The 17,279-nt window shown below is 45.3% G+C and overlaps 1 protein-coding gene and 1 pseudogene across 1 annotated transcript; one reads left to right on the top strand and one right to left on the bottom strand.

Moving 5' to 3' along the window:
* Positions 1–937: 937 nt before the first annotated feature.
* On the top strand, positions 938–2,695 carry LOC123172111 (high-affinity nitrate transporter 2.3-like). The gene has a single exon (XM_044589138.1). The coding sequence runs from the start codon at positions 1,148–1,150 to the stop codon at positions 2,693–2,695; it is 1,548 nt and encodes a 515-aa protein (XP_044445073.1). The 5' UTR covers positions 938–1,147.
* Positions 2,696–6,505: 3,810 nt separating this feature from the next.
* LOC123172112 (sodium/hydrogen exchanger 8-like) lies at positions 6,506–16,914 on the bottom strand (annotated as a pseudogene).
* Positions 16,915–17,279: the final 365 nt, after the last annotated feature.

The following is a 17,279-nucleotide window of genomic DNA, read 5'->3' as shown; positions in this document are numbered from 1 at the left end:
GGGGTCGGGGAGGAGGTGCACAGGGTGCGGAGGCGGGGCCGGAGAGGAGGCAGACGGTGTCGGAGCGGGGCGGCATCGGGCAGGGAGCAGGCGGGTAGCGCGGTGTTAGGCAGCGGCCCAGGCGGGGTGGAATCGGCGGCGGAGGTCTGGATCTACGACGGGGCGGCGCCGGAGAGCCGTGGGAGGGCGGCGGCCGAGAGGGGAGCTGCGGGCGGGGAGCGGGCGAGCGGTCGCGAGGCGGAAGGGGAATGAACCGGCGGTTGGGCGGTTGGTGGGCGACCGCGGTTTTGGACCAGTTGCATCTGATGATGTAAATTTGCATCACAAAGTTTGCAATTTCACATCATCGGGAAGCCGCGGTTTAAATTTTTTTTACATATGAACCGTTTATTGGAGCAGCATTTTGTTTTAGACGGTCTAAAAGTTAGGTATTTTTACATTTGGACCATGTATTGAAGATGCTCTAACGGTGATGCAAAAAAGAGCATTTGGTGCACCGAGTTTCCACGGCACACAGCAACTGTTGGGGGGCACCCGTATGCTGGAGTAGAAGGCCATCGCATCCCCATCAGCTCCATCAAGTAGCAGCCAATTGGATCCGAGGAAGACTTTTTGTTTAGTTGGGAGGCTTTGACATTTTGGCAAGACGACAGCCTGCCGTACGTACGGCGCGAGTACGGTACCGCTAAGTCCTTGGACGAAATCAAAACACCGTTAGCTGGATGACACTTGGATGACATGTTCCACTACCCGAGGAACTGATCGAGGTTGGCACCAAAGTCAGAGGTTACATAGTACTTCTTCTGTAAACTAATATAAAAATGTTTAGATCATTAAAATAGTAATCTAAACGCTTTTATATTAGTTTACGGAGGGAGCAGTATTATTATTATCGTATGAGTATCGGCGTCGGCTTCGGCGAGCCGCGATGGCGGCCTTCCACGGACCCCGTTGGATCACCGCCGCAATGTTTATTCATGGGACCCTTGCCCTCTCGTCGTTCTCAACTCCGGTCCAGCCGCACTATACATAGCCGCCGCACCGATGAGGCTCTCCGTACTACCACACCGGCACGTTCCAAGTTGCCAACACCGGCCGCTCAGGTAGGTACTTGCATTGCACTGGTAGCAGCTAGCTAGCTAGGGCGATGGAGGGAGCGGCGGCCATGGAGATGGAGGTGCAGGCGGCGCCCAAGGCCAAGTTCAGGATTCCGGTGGACGACGACAGCAAGGCCACCGAGTTCTGGCTCTTCTCCTTCGCGAGGCCGCACATGAGCGCCTTCCACCTCTCGTGGTTCTCCTTCTTCTGCTGCTTCGTCTCCACCTTCGCGGCGCCGCCGCTCATGCCGCTCATCCGGGACAACCTCGGCCTCACCGCCAAGGACATCGGCAACGCCGGGGTCGCGTCCGTGTCGGGCGCCGTCTTCGCGCGCCTCGCCATGGGCACGGCCTGCGACCTGGTCGGGCCCCGCCTGGCGTCGGCGGCCATCATACTGCTCACCACCCCCGCCGTCTACTGCACCTCCATCATCAATTCGGCCTCCTCCTTCCTGCTCGCGCGCTTCTTCACCGGCTTCTCGCTCGCCTCCTTCGTGTCCACGCAGTTCTGGATGAGCTCCATGTTCTCGGCGCCCAAGGTGGGGCTGGCCAACGGCGTCGCGGGCGGCTGGGGCAACCTCGGCGGGGGCGCCGTGCAGCTCCTCATGCCCTTCGTCTTTGAGGCCGTCCGCAAGATGGGCAGCACCAAGTTCGTGGCGTGGCGCGTGGCCTTCTTCATCCCGGGCATCATGCAGACGGTGTCGGCCATCGCGGTGCTGGCGCTCGGGCAGGACATGCCGGACGGCAACTACCGGAAGCTGCACAAGAGCGGGGAGATGCACAAGGACAGCTTCGGCAACGTGCTGCGCCACGCGGTCACCAACTACCGCGCCTGGATCCTGGCGCTCACCTACGGCTACAGCTTCGGCGTGGAGCTCGCCGTGGACAACATCGTCGCCGAGTACTTCTACGACCGCTTCGACGTCAACCTCAAAACCGCCGGCCTCATCGCCGCCACCTTCGGGCTGGCCAACATCGTGTCCCGCCCAGGCGGCGGGCTCATGTCCGACTGGCTGTCCCAGCGCTACGGCATGCGCGGCAGGCTGTGGGGGTTGTGGGTGATGCAGACCATTGGCGGCGTCCTCTGCGTCGTGCTGGGCATCGTCGACTACTCCTTCGGCGCCTCCGTGGCCGTCATGATACTCTTCTCCCTCTTCTGCCAGGCCGCGTGCGGCCTCACCTTTGGCATCGTGCCCTTCGTGTCGCGCAGGTCGCTGGGGCTCATCTCCGGCATGACCGGCGGCGGCGGCAACGTGGGCGCCGTGCTCACGCAGGTCATCTTCTTCAGGGGCGGCAAGTACAAGACGGAGACGGGGATCATGTACATGGGTATCATGATCCTCGCATGCACGCTGCCCGTCGCCTTCATCTACTTCCCGCAGTGGGGCGGCATGCTCGCCGGGCCAAGGAAGGGGGCCACCGCCGACGACTACTACAACGGGGAGTGGACCGCCGAGGAGCGGGAGAAGGGGTACAACGCTGCCACCAAGCGTTTCGCCGAGAACAGCGTGCGCGAGGGCGGCCGGAGGGCGGCGTCGGGCAGCCGCTCAAGGCACACCGTCCCCGTCGACAGCTCGCCGGCGCCGGCCGACGTGTAAAGTACTCCATAAATTAATCGCGACCGATCCATCCATCCATCGAGTGGAATACATAATGAGTGATCGAGCATATTACCTACCTACGTACGTATATACGTACCTACCTACTCTACGTTCGAACGATCCATCCGTCCGGCCGGCCGTATTGCTGTGTTTATGGTCGTGAATATATGATGTACTGCCGTTCTTCTTTTTCGTGGGGCACTCGTGTCACTGCTACGGCAGACAAACTTATCCTCCTGTTTTTCGTTAAAAAAAATGGATCTACCATATTTTATGTGATGAGATGAGAAATCAACAACAACAAAATCACAAGCAAATATAGAAAGCTGATATAAATAGTTCATCTGGCCCGGAAGCCGATAAACTGAGCTCGACCTCATATGGGCTCGGTGAACAGTGAGATCCAAAATATATAAGAAAAAAAACGGAAAACTCTGATTTTTTTTTTGTGGCAGCATTTGACAAGTGTTTAAAATGCGTGCAAAATTTCATCACAAAATAGCATTCATGAAAGTCATGACAAAAAAACTGGATGACCACCTTATTGAATATGTGGATTAAAAAAACGACAGAACACAAACTAGACGCGGTCGCGCTAAGGGTCCAAGTAGTGGCGGAGCTACAACAAGGCTGCATGGGCCATGGCCCGTCCAGCTTTGTAGCATTTCGTTCTATGGAAGTCAGTCCATGAGCCCCAAAAAAATCAAATGTTGGTATTCTTTTGCATTGTAGCTCGCCCAGTCTTTTGCTGAGAAAAAAAATCGCGAGCTTCGTGTTAGATTGATCTCTTCCCCAATGGGCTCAATGGCCCATTAATTGGACCCTTGACCCACGCCCTGATCGGGGGCGTCCAGCGCAAGCAAGGCTGGTGGGCCCCTGTCGTGCAGTGCCATATACAGGAGGTGGGGACCACGGCACAAGGTACGAGTTTCGCCACCACCACTGTTCCCCACTCCTAAACCCTAGTCCGATCGAGAGGGAGGCGCTGAAGCGAGGGAAGCACCACCAGCCACCACCTCGCCATCTTTCTGCCATCACCGCCCACTACTTCATCATGGCCGGCACCGGCTCGAGCTCCTCGAGCCAAGGAGAAGGTAGGACTACCTATCTAACCCAGCCTACTCCGATCCAAAGAAATTATCAATGGTATTAGTGAGCCTGCTAGGTCTTAGATTTTTCGGTAGAAGAGGAAACGTGAGTTTTTAATCCCGCAAAAGAAATCCCCTCCCCAAGAACCCTAAACAGAGCAAAGAAAGATCCTAGGATCTCACCGGAGCAGGGCCTTGGGCCCACCGGCAAAGAGCGCCCCCATCGTGGCCACGCTGTTCCTCTCGATCTCGTCGCACATTGGCAAGCCGAGGCGAGCACGAAGAAGAACTAACCCCCCCAGAGGGGCAAAGGGCGCCGCTCACCACACCGTTCGACGACAGCGTGCTCACCACAAGGAGAACGCGCCACCGGCGAAGGGGATGGCAACGGCCGCCGCCGCCTGGTGCTCCGCCGCTGCCATGGTCGTTCAACACGCAAGGGAGTAGAGGAGGGATCTTCTCAAGTCTCTCTCTCTCTCTCATGGATGCGGTGGAGAAAAGCAGGAAGAAAGGGAGGGGGAGGAGAAAGAGCCGGCGGCCGGACGCTGTGCACTGGCCGCTCGACGCCGTCGCCGACAGTCGGCGCGGCCAGACCCGCGGTTGCGCTGCTGCGGCAGAGAGACGCAAGGGCAGCGAAGAAACGAAATGGCTAGGGTTTTCGGTCGGGAGTATTTGATCGGGAGATTTTGATCCAGCGAAACGCGCGCCTGCCGTCGGATCGTATCGGACGGCAGGGACGAAACCCTAACTGCCGGCGTGGGCTATTGGGCCGGAAGAAGAGGAGGCAGCAGTGGCGGGCGCAGCCACGCGTGCTGGGCCGAGCCCAGCAGCCGCGGGATTTTTTATTCATGTTTTTTGCTGAAAAATAAATAAAGTGCTCTTTTTAAAAGTGAATAAAACTAAAGTGAAAGATTAAATTGGTGCTTTTCTAATGCAATTTTGAACCAACCGGTTAAAATTTCTTAGAGAGTAAAAGAGTAAAAAATTTGTTTCTGAATAGAATATTGTAAAGTTTCCACTGCAAGTTAAAAGTTTTATCCTCCAATTAAATTGGAACCAACAGGGACATTTAATTGGAAGAACTGTTCTTAGCAATGTTTTTGCCTGTGGGTGAAATCATATTTAGATAGTTTCCGCTATGGCAAAAGAAAGATATTTCTTTTAAAATTAAAATATGGTATTGTTATTTTCTGACCAACGTTGATGATAAACAGTACTATAATTCTATGAGTCTTATATTCAAATATTAAATCTCTGATAAATTCTTAGAGATGTTGAAGTCTTGTGTGGGAAAATAAAATACCCTACTGATTTTCTTGTTCTTAACTCCTCACAAGATGACTTTTGTCCCATTATTTTTGGTAGACCTTTCTTGAACACCGTCAATGCCAAAATAAATTGTGAGAAACAAACTGTCGGTGTTAGCTTTGGTGATGAATCTCATGGATTTAATTTTTCCAAGTTTAGTAGACAACCTCATAAGAAAGATTTACCTAGTAAGGATGAAATTATTGGTCTTGCTTCTATTGTTGTACCTCCTACTAATCTTTTGGAACAATATTTGCTAGACTATGAAAATGATTTGCTTATGCGTGAAAGAAATTAAATAGATAGAATCTTTTTCGAACAACAACCTCTGCTTAAACACAATTTGCCTATTGAAACTCTAGGAGGTCCTCCTCCACCTAAAGGTGATCTTGTGTTTGAATTGAAACAATTGTCAGACACTTTAAAATATGCTTATCTTGATGAGAAAAAGATATATCCTGTTATTATTAACGCTAACCTTTCATAATACTGTACTTAGATAAACGATCGCTGGGTGTGAAGCGAATGGAGGTGGTATTTGATAGCGGTAGCACCTATACCTACTTCGCTGCTCAGCCATACCAAGCGACTGTTTCTGTGGTAGATTTGAACCACACTACATTCCAGTTGCCGTGAATTTGAAGAATGGAATACTGAACTAATGAGATGTTAATCTTGCAGCTCCAAGCTGGTCTCAGCAAGTCACTTAAACAAGTATCGGACCCTAGTCTGCCTCTCTGCTGGAAAGGGCAAAATGTGTTCAAATCTCTGTCTGAAGTCAGTAAGGACTACAAGTCACTTTTCTTGAGCTTTGCGAAGAATACCGTCATGGAGATCGCTCCTGAAAACTATCTCATTGTCACTGTAATCATTTGATAACCCAACAGACTACTAGTAGCGCACCACAAATATCTGATTGGAATGACGAAGGCTGAAATATTCTCATTTGTTTGTGCCAGAAAAATGGTCGGCCTCTAAACTGAATTTGGACATAATCGGAGGTACAAAGTCTAGACACACATTACCCGGTGTCTGTAATCAGGATGCATTGCATCTTTGTGATTTGATCTTTCTATTTTGTAGACATCACAATGCAGGATCAGTTGGTAATTCATGACAATGAGAAAGGGCAGCTAGGTTGGGTCCATGGATCATGCAGTAGGGGCACAAAGACTATCATATCTTCATTGACATGGTATTTGCTTGCACACCACCTATTAGCCCATCCATTCAAAAGCTGGATGTACCATTATTGATGAAACCGGGCCAACCAAGGGAAGTTACATCTTCATTGACATGGTATTTGCTTGCACACCAACTATTAGCCCATCCATTCAAAAGCTGGATGTACCATTATTGATGAAACCGGGCCAACCAAGGGAAGTTACTGCCAGCGGACTCATCGCTCGAGTTAAAAAAAAGGAACATGTTCGGCCATCGAATCGGGCAAATACGCAAATGCTCACCATTTTTCAGATCAAGAACAGAGAGGCCACATAATTATATTTCACAGAACCCTAGTGGAATAAGCATACCAGATTCATGTGAACCTCCGTTATCTACATATTTCACATACATGCATACAACATTATTATGATTCCGCAAGAAGGAAGTATCGGTGCTGTGCATGCTGGTTGGTTGTGTCGGTCAGTTGCCTCGCGGCGGGCTGGAGCGCGTTGGATGTAGAGAGAGCATGCTGGGAGAGTCCACTGTTACAACAATCTCTTCGCCCGTGGACTCATCGCTCGAGTTGCCATCTTCCGCTACCGCCCTGGGTTGCAGTCGCTGGCCTTCTGCGAGGGGTGGAGCGGGTTTCCTGTTCATCACATTGGAACCCTCCGACTTTACAGAGAGCAGACGCCGTGTGGTGGTGGTGGTGGATGCCCCTGAAGGCACCTTGGGATATGATGCGCTGTGCTTCTGGTTTGCTTCCGCATTATCAGGCCTCGGCTGCCGCCGCCGCTGAGCAGGGTGCATGCCAATGTCATCATCCATCTGTGAACGGTATATATTTCCGTTGAGAATGATGACGAGAAAATCACAGCAGCTAGCCATGCATGCATGAGATCGAAAAAGAAAGTACACGAAACGATCTCGTGCTTACCATGCCGCCATACATGCTGACTTGCAGGGCTCTGGCAGAGTAGCTGCCAGGCTGGTCTCTGATGTCAGCCAGGCTTGGGTTTCCGGGCCCTCTGGACCTCTTGAAGCTGTCGGGCCACCTCAGCAAACCGACATGCTCTTTGCTCTGCGTGCGTGGCAGTCCGAGGGACGGAGGCAGCAGCGATCCACTTCTTTGCAGATCGGCTTCTCTCCCCGGCCTCCCTAGCTCAAATAAGATGACCCTTGCTCTAGTTTCCACCTGATAACTGGGTGCAGTATAGCAGTAGTCTACGTGGTTCACGGCTGTAAACAAGAGGGCACTTGAGTCATCACATACTTTAGAAAAATATATCACTGATCGATCCATGAAAATCTAGAGTGCTACCTGAAGGCTGAAGGCCAAATAAGTTCAGATCAGTGTTTGATGGCAGCAGCACGGCTGGAGCCATGATAGAATGTAGGTTCTTTGTCTTCAGAAACCCTTCCAGTAAGATGCCTACGTAATTATGCCCGAGTTCAATGTCTTCCCCCAGAATGTAGATGTTCGTACTAGATCTTTCAGAAATGAGCACCCTCATCTCACGCATTACCATCTTCTCAAATATCTGAGGGAGAAAAATCCTCGCAATAACAAGAGCGCTCTCCTGTAATTCCCACACAAGAATGATTAAGGGCTATCAGATAGTATAAATTATGTGAAAAAGGTAAGACTGATACACCACACATAGTGGAGCACTCACTGGTGGGTTAGTCCCACATTGGAAGTTCAACGTTAATAATAATACTTGATAGCGATTTGGTGAAGACAAGCATAAGTCCAAGCAAGTTGTGATGGTTTTGTGAGTTCATACATGTTCGAGCTGCCGCTCGAGGCTTACAAAGTGAATATTGTGCATGGCATCGCAGGAAATGTGTAAGATTCGCACACAAGTAGGCAGCATTATGAGAGGATACCTGCCACATGAAATCCTCAATAGAAGGATCCGACTGGCGCAATTGCTCTATTGTATCAGCTTCAACGAAGAAACAATGCACCACCGACTCTGTAATGATGTCACAAATGTAAGGCTTTCCAGTTAATGCCTCATACAGACCCAAAGTGCTCCCATGTGACAAAATTGGATCCAATGAATGCCTGGTGCTAAATCTCCGACTTGTCCACTGTCAAAAAAGAAGGCAAAGGGGGTGTATATATTCATTATTGAACCAGACAGGGTGGGAAAATATATGTACTTCAACCAAAATGTAATGAAGTGGTCTGGAGGCGCAAACATACCTTTACTATTCCAGTCGAAACAAGCCATATACCAGTCGGCCTTGAGCCTTCTCCGTAAAGAATTGTTCCGTGTCCTTTTATTGTTTCCTTTGTATTACTTAACAACGGATCACGAAGAGCAGCAGGCAGTGCGCCGACTAAAGGATGAGTGTTTAAAAGTTCCCTAACTCTTGGCATTTTCACCAGCGGCGGGTTCCTCTTAAGCTTCTTCAAGTCTGTCTGCCAAGTGAATCAACTTACCAGAGTTACTATACTGAGATTAATTTACTTTCACTTCGCGGCAAGACATCAAACCAATATATTCTAACTACCTGCAGAGCATACTGCATATGTTACTTGTCGAGTCTTTAATGCACGAAGTACCTTCAAAGTGTGGAAACAGCTTCAGAATCTAGATAACAGTGCCCCGCCAAAAAGGAGAAAGTGATAAGAGAATCTAGGCAGCACCATAACAGTGAACTATCAGGATCACCAGGGTATGCTTTTCAATCAATATTGGCAATCCTTAGTTTATTCATGTAGTGAAGTTTTTCTTCATTATCAACAATTGTTTGAATTAAAAATGAAGTATTCTGAAGCCTGATAGACCTATGCCCATTGTACAACATCAGTTCCAGAAGATTTTTGCGCCCCAAAAAATGACAACTTCAAAATGTATTAACAAATCCCTCCATTCCAAACTATACATCAAACCATTTACAGCCACTCAGCCTTTTAGTACCATGCAAGAACATGTGTGTCTGAAAGATGAACTACTCCCATTTTTTTTCTAGAACATCGACCTAAGTGTGCATTATTTTGTATTAGAAAAGGCCACCAAGATTGTGAAGGTATTGCATCCAAACAAAGAGAAAGAACAAAAGACAAAAAAAGAAAGGGGGGAAATTCAAATAATCTTAAATATAACAAAGATTGAGCCAAGAAATGAAACCCAAAACATAACTGTACCACCCTACGGATCAGCGAGCTGGTCAGGAAGGGCACGCATGAAGCCAAACTAGAGCATTTTAGTTCAGAGAAATGTGCTTTCTACTCAATTTTTGCAGAGAAATTTGCTAGTAGAATGAATTTATCAAGATTTTGCGAGCCTAATGAGTCCATATTAATTTTGGTCAAATGATAGAACCACAACCTGAGGGAATGTAATCCGAACATCTTCCAGGAACTTTTTGGCTTCTTCCCCCGCAGCAGTACTTTCATCGATGACAATTTTTGCAATCTCACTATCACCTGAAGAAGAAAAATTGTCAAGAAAAATAAAACTGGTGAGGTGGATTACGGTCTTTAATCTACAGTATCCACAAAACAGTGTAAAAGGGGACTTCAGACAGGCTTTTCATAGTAACTGCAAAATAAAGTAAAGTCACTCAGGTTCAACCTTAATAAGTTCAAAACATTTGGACAATCATGTCTTGCTATATCAGGTATTTTGCGATGAAGGGTATATCACAAAATCAGTACCTCACCAGTTTGAGCACTAAATGACATAACTTGTTGACCTGCAGGAACGTAAACCCTGCTTAAGATCAGTACCACTTTCTTTTCCCACTTATGAACTTCTGTACATTTTTCAAGACTTTATAGGCCTAACGAATGGCATCAAACTAGCATAGGACAACATTTAAAGAGTGGCACAGATATTACCAAGAAAATCATGTAGTTGTCTCCTCGCAATCCTATGAGCACGGAGAAATGCCGCACTAATGTAACATCCCAACTCCAATCTTTCCACTGTGAAGTATGTGACAAGCCTTCGTGGCAACCTGCTCATCTGAAGGAACCTATAGTAACTTGGGAATTGAACATTGGACCGCAAACCCTTCCAATCGCATAATGGCTGGCTAGAAACAAGATCCATAGCTTCATCAACTGATCTCATTAAAATGTTTGCTGTAGATTGAGTTATTCGTCCCTCTTCAAGCATTCCCCAGTAAGCAGCTTGCACACCTGTCAAAAATATTTAGTCAATAAACTTTTTACGCTAATAGTGTTTGCTCCCTCCATTTCACCATTATTGGCCTCAGAACGATCTGTTTCAAAATCTTTTATCCATCGAGTAAATAAGTGTGCAGTTATTGGAATATTTTCCATTCTCTGACCTACTTAAACACACTCAGCATGCATAGACATATCTGATGAACTTTGTTTCAGATTTAGTGCTTCAAACATATGATATTGCATACCATTCAAAAGCCGCACACGAGTAACCTTCAAATGCATGGTATGTACGTGATCATCCCTGTCTGGAACATCATGGGGATGTGCTTGTTCATCTTCCAAGTTATTCAAACATGTGATATACTTCTTCACTGTAATCCAATCAGCAGGCCCAAGTTCCTCGTCATCCCTGAGATCACCAAAAGCCTCCAATGCCTTGTTTAGCATTTCATATCGTGTGTACTTCAATACACGGAGCTACAGTTGCAGGAAATCAGATTAGAACTTGGAGCACAAAGAGAACATAACTATGCTACTTCATATTCATCAATCATATATAACACAAAATTACTTTTTTTTTCTGATTACAGATATCAACCACAGCAAATTTATGGACCCTTTATGTATTTTTTAAAGAAGAGGTTTTACTACAAGGGTTCTAGGGGGTTCAACCAAAAGAGAGAATGTTATTTCTTTTCTCGTAATTTAACATGTGAAGTTCACAAATGGAGACTAGATACCCAGTGTAAACTTCAGGACAATAATCAACACATCCTAAGAAGCGTAGCATCTTTGTGCTGACATGTGTTTGACCCCTGTGGAGCGGACCAAATCTTGTGGGTTTATTTCGTGGGGACAAAAGACCTGTGTATCATGTTATCTTCTTAATACTTTGCCAGGCGTGCTAGTACTTTTAGCTTAGCCTCACTATTTGTGTAAGCAATCAATTCACCACTATATGCTTGAGCTCATAGATATTGGAACAAAATATTTGCAGAATTTAACACCGGTTCACTCATTATTTGAGCCAATTCAATCAAGAACCTTTTCAACTAGCTCAAAAGGTTAGTGAAGCATGCAAATGTACAGTCAAGCAACACCTTTAATCCCAAGATACAGATCATAATTTGTAAAGCTAACCTTCGTTGCTGATAATTTTCCCAGACCAAGCAGGCGCAACAAAAATTGTGTGATAGACCCATTCAAAATTAATGTCAGAAACACGATGCCACCAGTGAAGAACACAAACTGCAAAAGATTTATAAGATCAGCAAAGCTCAAAGTAAATATTTCATAGTGTTAAGCTTCATGTGCTAGCCAACGCAACCAAAAGTCTGAACTGATGGAAAGGGCTAGGCAATCCACATATACACTTTAAAACATAGTTTTTAGGAAAAAGGAAAGCACATACCATTGTTCCGACTTCTGGTTTCAGATAAGGTTAAACTGAATCACTAGCACGCTGGTAAAAGTATTTCAGTAAAGATCTCATAAATATATACGGTAGATTATTACTTTTGAAAAATGATGTACACCAATATGCACATAATGGTAACAAGAGATGAGTGAGGGTCGATGGCATTGGTGCAGGAAAATAACTTACTTTAACAGACAGAGAGAGTGATAGGGCAACAGCCCCTCGCAGCCCTGACCAAACAAGAATGGCGGCTTCTTTGACATCCATACCATACCCAAACTGGCGCAACAATGGATATAAAACACTGATAACTACAGCCCGTGATACTAGCACAAACGCATAGAGCAGAAGAAGGAACGCCCATGATGTGCCTAACATAGCATAAGATAAGAAAATTATTCGCACAACACAAAGATGGGTTCGAATCAAGCTCGTAATATAGTGGGAGAATATATCAGGTATGCCCACCCTTTAGGTGCAACTATGTTCTCAACCTCCCAAAAAAAGGATGAAAATATTCAAATCCAAAAAGAAGTCACTGTTGATAAAATACTGAATCCATTTTTTTCTATACACTGAGAAAAAAAAGATTCTCCCATCAAATAAAAGTTACAAGTATTTGCAGAAGAATATGTCTTGTTTGCTTCTGTGCAGGAACTAAATTGTACCATTGCAGAAGAACTTGCCCCTTTGATACGAGGAAGTCTAGTATTAAATATTATCATGACATCACATTACCCAGATGGGCAATACCCAAAGCCTAAGGGCATGGCCAATGCGCTGCCTCGAGGGTGATGCCCCATGTGCCAACTCGGCTCGGATGATGCGTTGGCATAAAAGCTATAGCCTCAAAACCAAAGTGGGATCCTACAGAGGAGGCTGCATCCCCGGCTGAAAAAGGTAAGTGAGAGAAGGATTTCTCACAGGGAGGGGAGGTGGCAGGTGCTGGAAGAGAGGGTAAAGAGAAAAGGAGCAAAAGATGATGATATCATAGGGAGTAGCTTGCATTGGATGAGTGTGGTACAAACCAATAGCTTCATTTAACTTTAACTATGTGGACTACTTGAAACCACACCATTCTAGTGCTACCATTGCTCATGCCCTAAATGGTAAAAGCATAACCTGATTGACTTTACGTGACTACTTTTACTTTTTAAAAGAACCTCTAGATTCTTACCTGCTAGTGTTCTCGAGTAAGAAAGTTCTACTTTACGGTTTTGTCCATGCTTAAATCAAATAAATGGAGGTTTGATGGAGTCAATACATTCCACCGACTTTATATTCCCCTCGGTGCAGAAGCTCAACAACGTGCACATTACTTCAAGGCTCAAACTCCAAATATATGTGGTTTTATGTTTTATTATATTTTTTTCAATATCATGATTCATGATCAGTGGTGAAACAACTTCATACATAACAGACGAAAACAAACATAAAGATTGTGAAAGACTAGTAGCAATTACATGGCGCTTTTTTTTGGTAAATGAAAAGGAAAAAGATAAATGAAGATTCATACCATGCCTCTCAAAATGAAAATTATCTTGCAGTACACCATCTGCAATAACAACGCCACTGAAGGGAGTTCAGATGTATGAAACATTATTCATACCAAACAAAAGCAAGCATGGTCTAGTTTAGTCAGGCAAAAACAGAAATATCAGGAATTATTTTTTGCGACATGTAGAAATGGTCAAAGTTGTTCATACCTCAGAATGAAAATAAGCGTGTTTGCGATGTAAGCAACCATTTCCCTGAATACAAGCAAAATCAGCAATCAGACATAAAATTCACATATCTAACAAAATGTAGAAAGAAAATCTAGCATGAACTGGAGACTTGATGTGTGGCCCATCAGGTAGAGTACACATTATTTAACAGGGTTTTGCACTTAGGCACTCATAGATTTTTTCTCATTACAAAGACACTCGAACAGTATCAATAATTTCATTATATGATGGCGTAAATGAGAATTCATAGTAATGCCTAATTACGGTGAACAGAAGGATCACAATCTACATTCTATAACAATGCCCTGGAGATTAATACCATGTCTCTACGAAAGAAATAGACATTGTTTTAGGGTATAATTTTTTCATGAAACTTATTTTGGTATTTAGAGAATCCGATATAAGCTGTGATTGCCATTTCAGGGCATTGATGATGAACTTACATGGTCATTAACTAATATTTATACGAATCCGGAGTTTAGCAACAGGTAGACAACCAACTGGCTGGTACAAACTTGGCAATTGGTTAAATGTAAATGTATTCCTTCATGGAATTGATGGGTTATATGAGGAACAGAAACAGAGAATAAACTAATATATTTGACTAGGAGTACTAAGGTTGATCATATGCTGAGGATTTTGATCTTTCCTGACAATAAAAAGTGACATTATTGCTTGACCATACCAGAAATGATGTAAACTTTGCTGGCTGTCACCCTTGAAAGCAGTTTTTGCAAAAGCAGCATAGAACCTGCCGACATGACAGTTAATATTGTAGGGAAGGCAACAAAGGATATGCAAATAAGAATGTGAAGACAAGTTTTACTAACATCCCCAAGGTCATGACGGCCAAAACACCAGAGACCTCCAATTGATCTTGTGCCTGATATGAACAATATTAGTATAGAAAATAGTCCCCAAAAAAACACTAGGGGACTGATCAGTATCACATCTTAAATGGTTCTCCCAATTTTGAGCTAAAACCACGACAAGAATTATGGAACGGAGGGAGTAAGTCTATATTCAGACTTATAGCTGCAATTTGTCTTGCAGCAGATATGAGAGAAAAAACAAGTCATGCACAAGCAACAACAGGCTCCAATCATGAATAAACAAAATTGACAGAACTTCATTTTTATGGTGCACAGCCAATAGGTTCAAAGGCTGGAAAGAAAGTAAAATAATCGGACAAGTTCAAAAAATAGCAATCGAACCATTTCTTGGTATATCAAAAATCTGGAATCCTGTTCCTCCAGATGTTTACAAGACTAAATGAATGTTCTTTCTCACGACATACATTAAGTTAGCTCACCAAACATCCCCCAAGTTAGTTGAAGTAAGAATCAGAAGTACAATTAGTAACAGAATTTTGATTCCAACATGAATCCTCTAATATACCCTAAAAAATGTAATGTTTGTTTAAACCAAATAACTGTATCTTACGAAATTCATGATGCTCTGTCCAGTTCTGTGACTTCAAAATCATGTAGGGATATTGCTATGTGCATATCTAGAAGACTATAAGCCACTTCAGTTTACTAGTAAAACAGCATCCTAATGTTGCAAAAAGGGTGACTTGATAATCATTCTATGACTGGAACTAGAAATTATTCCAGGCAGTTAACTATTTAACTACTCCAAAACAATGAGCAAATCATGTAACATAGACGAAAAGGAAGAAACAAACAGAAATATGAGAGCTTCGATATGTTCGTTGTCTGATTATCTTACAGTGAAGAAAGCGATGTAGCTGACGGCGAGAGTAAGTGAGATCTCTATGATAGTATCATTGAAAATAAAGCCCAGCCATACAACTGATGCAATTCCAAACGCGAGGCCGACAGCAACACTGGTTAAAGAAGATAGTGATTAGCATTAGTAGCATGGTTTTGCATCATCTATCTCAGGCTATCTCAGGCTTATAAGCTATTCACGCACACTCCAAGCGAAACTTGTGACAAGAACTTTATTATGGAGCCCCGCATCAAAAGTTGTTCCGAGCACCATTCGATAGAATAACTGATAGACAACAATAGCAGTCCTGTAGAATGCAAGGTCATTTATTAGTAAGAACACAGTCCAAAACAATAACAATCCTATAATTGTACATGGTGCTCCCAATAAAAGATAAGAACGCAGTCCAAAACAATAACAATCCTATAATTGTACATGGTGCTCCCAATAAAAGACAGAGGAGCAACATCTGCGGGTCACAGTAGCACGCATACCCGTCGTTCATTAGCGATTCTCCTTCGATAATTGTGCTGAGCTTTTTGCTTGCTCCAAGGTCTTTTAGGAGCGTAACGACAGCGACGGGGTCGGTCGCGCTGAGCAGCCCGCTAAATAAGAAGGATGTTTTCCAGTTCCAGTCGTGCGGAAAAGTAAACTGTGGCAAGTCAACAAGCCAGTATGAGAAGGTGAATTATTTTCCCAAATGTTACTCCCTCGGTCCGGGAATACTTGTCCTTGAAATGGTTGTATCTAGAGTTATTTTAGTTATAGATACATCCATTTTATCCATTTCTAGGACAAGTATTTCCGGACGGAGGGGAGTAGGACGGCCCAGGTCCGGATCCGAGTAGCACAAGTACCTTGACAAGGCTGCCAAGCAAAAACGTTGACATGACCACACCTGGAACGGCAAGCAGCACCATCTGCGCCAAGCATTTCTGCAGAGAGAACATTTTTCTTTAGTAGTATGAGAATTCAGAAGAGGAAAGAATAACAACAGATCCATCCAGACCCCCATAATACACTACATGGTATACTGAACGAGAAGCTGACTATGTTTCTGGATAATAAAAATAGTTATATATTCAGTCAAACACTCAAACCTTAATCTGACAGACGGAAGAAGAAAAAAGAAACTGACTGTCTGTTCAGCTGAGTCAACCCTTAATCTGAGTGAGAGACAGAAAAAAGGACCGTTGTAGTACCTTGATTTGGTGCACTTCCATGGAGAAGGAGCTCTCGAAGAGCAGGGCGGGCAGGAAGACGGCCAGGAGGAGATCGGGATTAATGGCGGCCCATGCAAACGCAAACGCAACACGAACGGGAATCAGCACGAGGAGGAGGGTGCCGCGGAGGAGGTGGCGGGAGGCGATGCCCAGCACGAGGGACACCCCGAAGAAGAGCACCGCGTCGTCGGGTCCGGCCTCCGCCTCTGCCCCCTGGCCCCCCTGCTCCACCGTCGACGCTCGGCCGACGAGCAGGTAGGGAGAAAGAGAAATCTCCATGGACCAGCAGCTGCAGCAAGCAAGCAGGGGACGGAGGAGGAAGAAACGAGAAATCTTTGAGACGAAGCTCGCTCGCTCGCTCGCTCGCTCAGTCAGTGCGCGCCTCTGCTTTCTCCCGCTATGAATGTGATGGGACGGCTGTGCAGCATCATCTATCTATCTATAGTACTGTACTAATCTACTTGACGGCTGAGCAGATAAACTTTATACGTGCCGGTCACCTGTAGTGTAGTGTGTGTAGACAACACAGTCAACTTTGCCTCCGCCAACTCGGAAAGTGAAGGGAAACAAAATGGGTTTGCCACCGCCACCAAAGGCACGGCAACTGTGGCGACTTTGGATCCCTCCAAAGTTTTTGGTGGCCACGAACGTCCCCTTTGAGATTGGATCGAAATCACTTTTCCGTGTGCGCGCCGCCCCTTTTCTGATGTGACATTTGTTAGTGTTAGAGTTGTGTCGAATATTATTGTACAAGTTAGGTTATGGTT

This window comes from Triticum aestivum, unplaced genomic scaffold (assembly GCF_018294505.1).
Source record: "Triticum aestivum cultivar Chinese Spring unplaced genomic scaffold, IWGSC CS RefSeq v2.1 scaffold42856, whole genome shotgun sequence".
Classification (NCBI taxonomy): domain Eukaryota; kingdom Viridiplantae; phylum Streptophyta; class Magnoliopsida; order Poales; family Poaceae; genus Triticum; species Triticum aestivum.
This window is presented reverse-complemented; position numbering and strand designations above follow the sequence as displayed.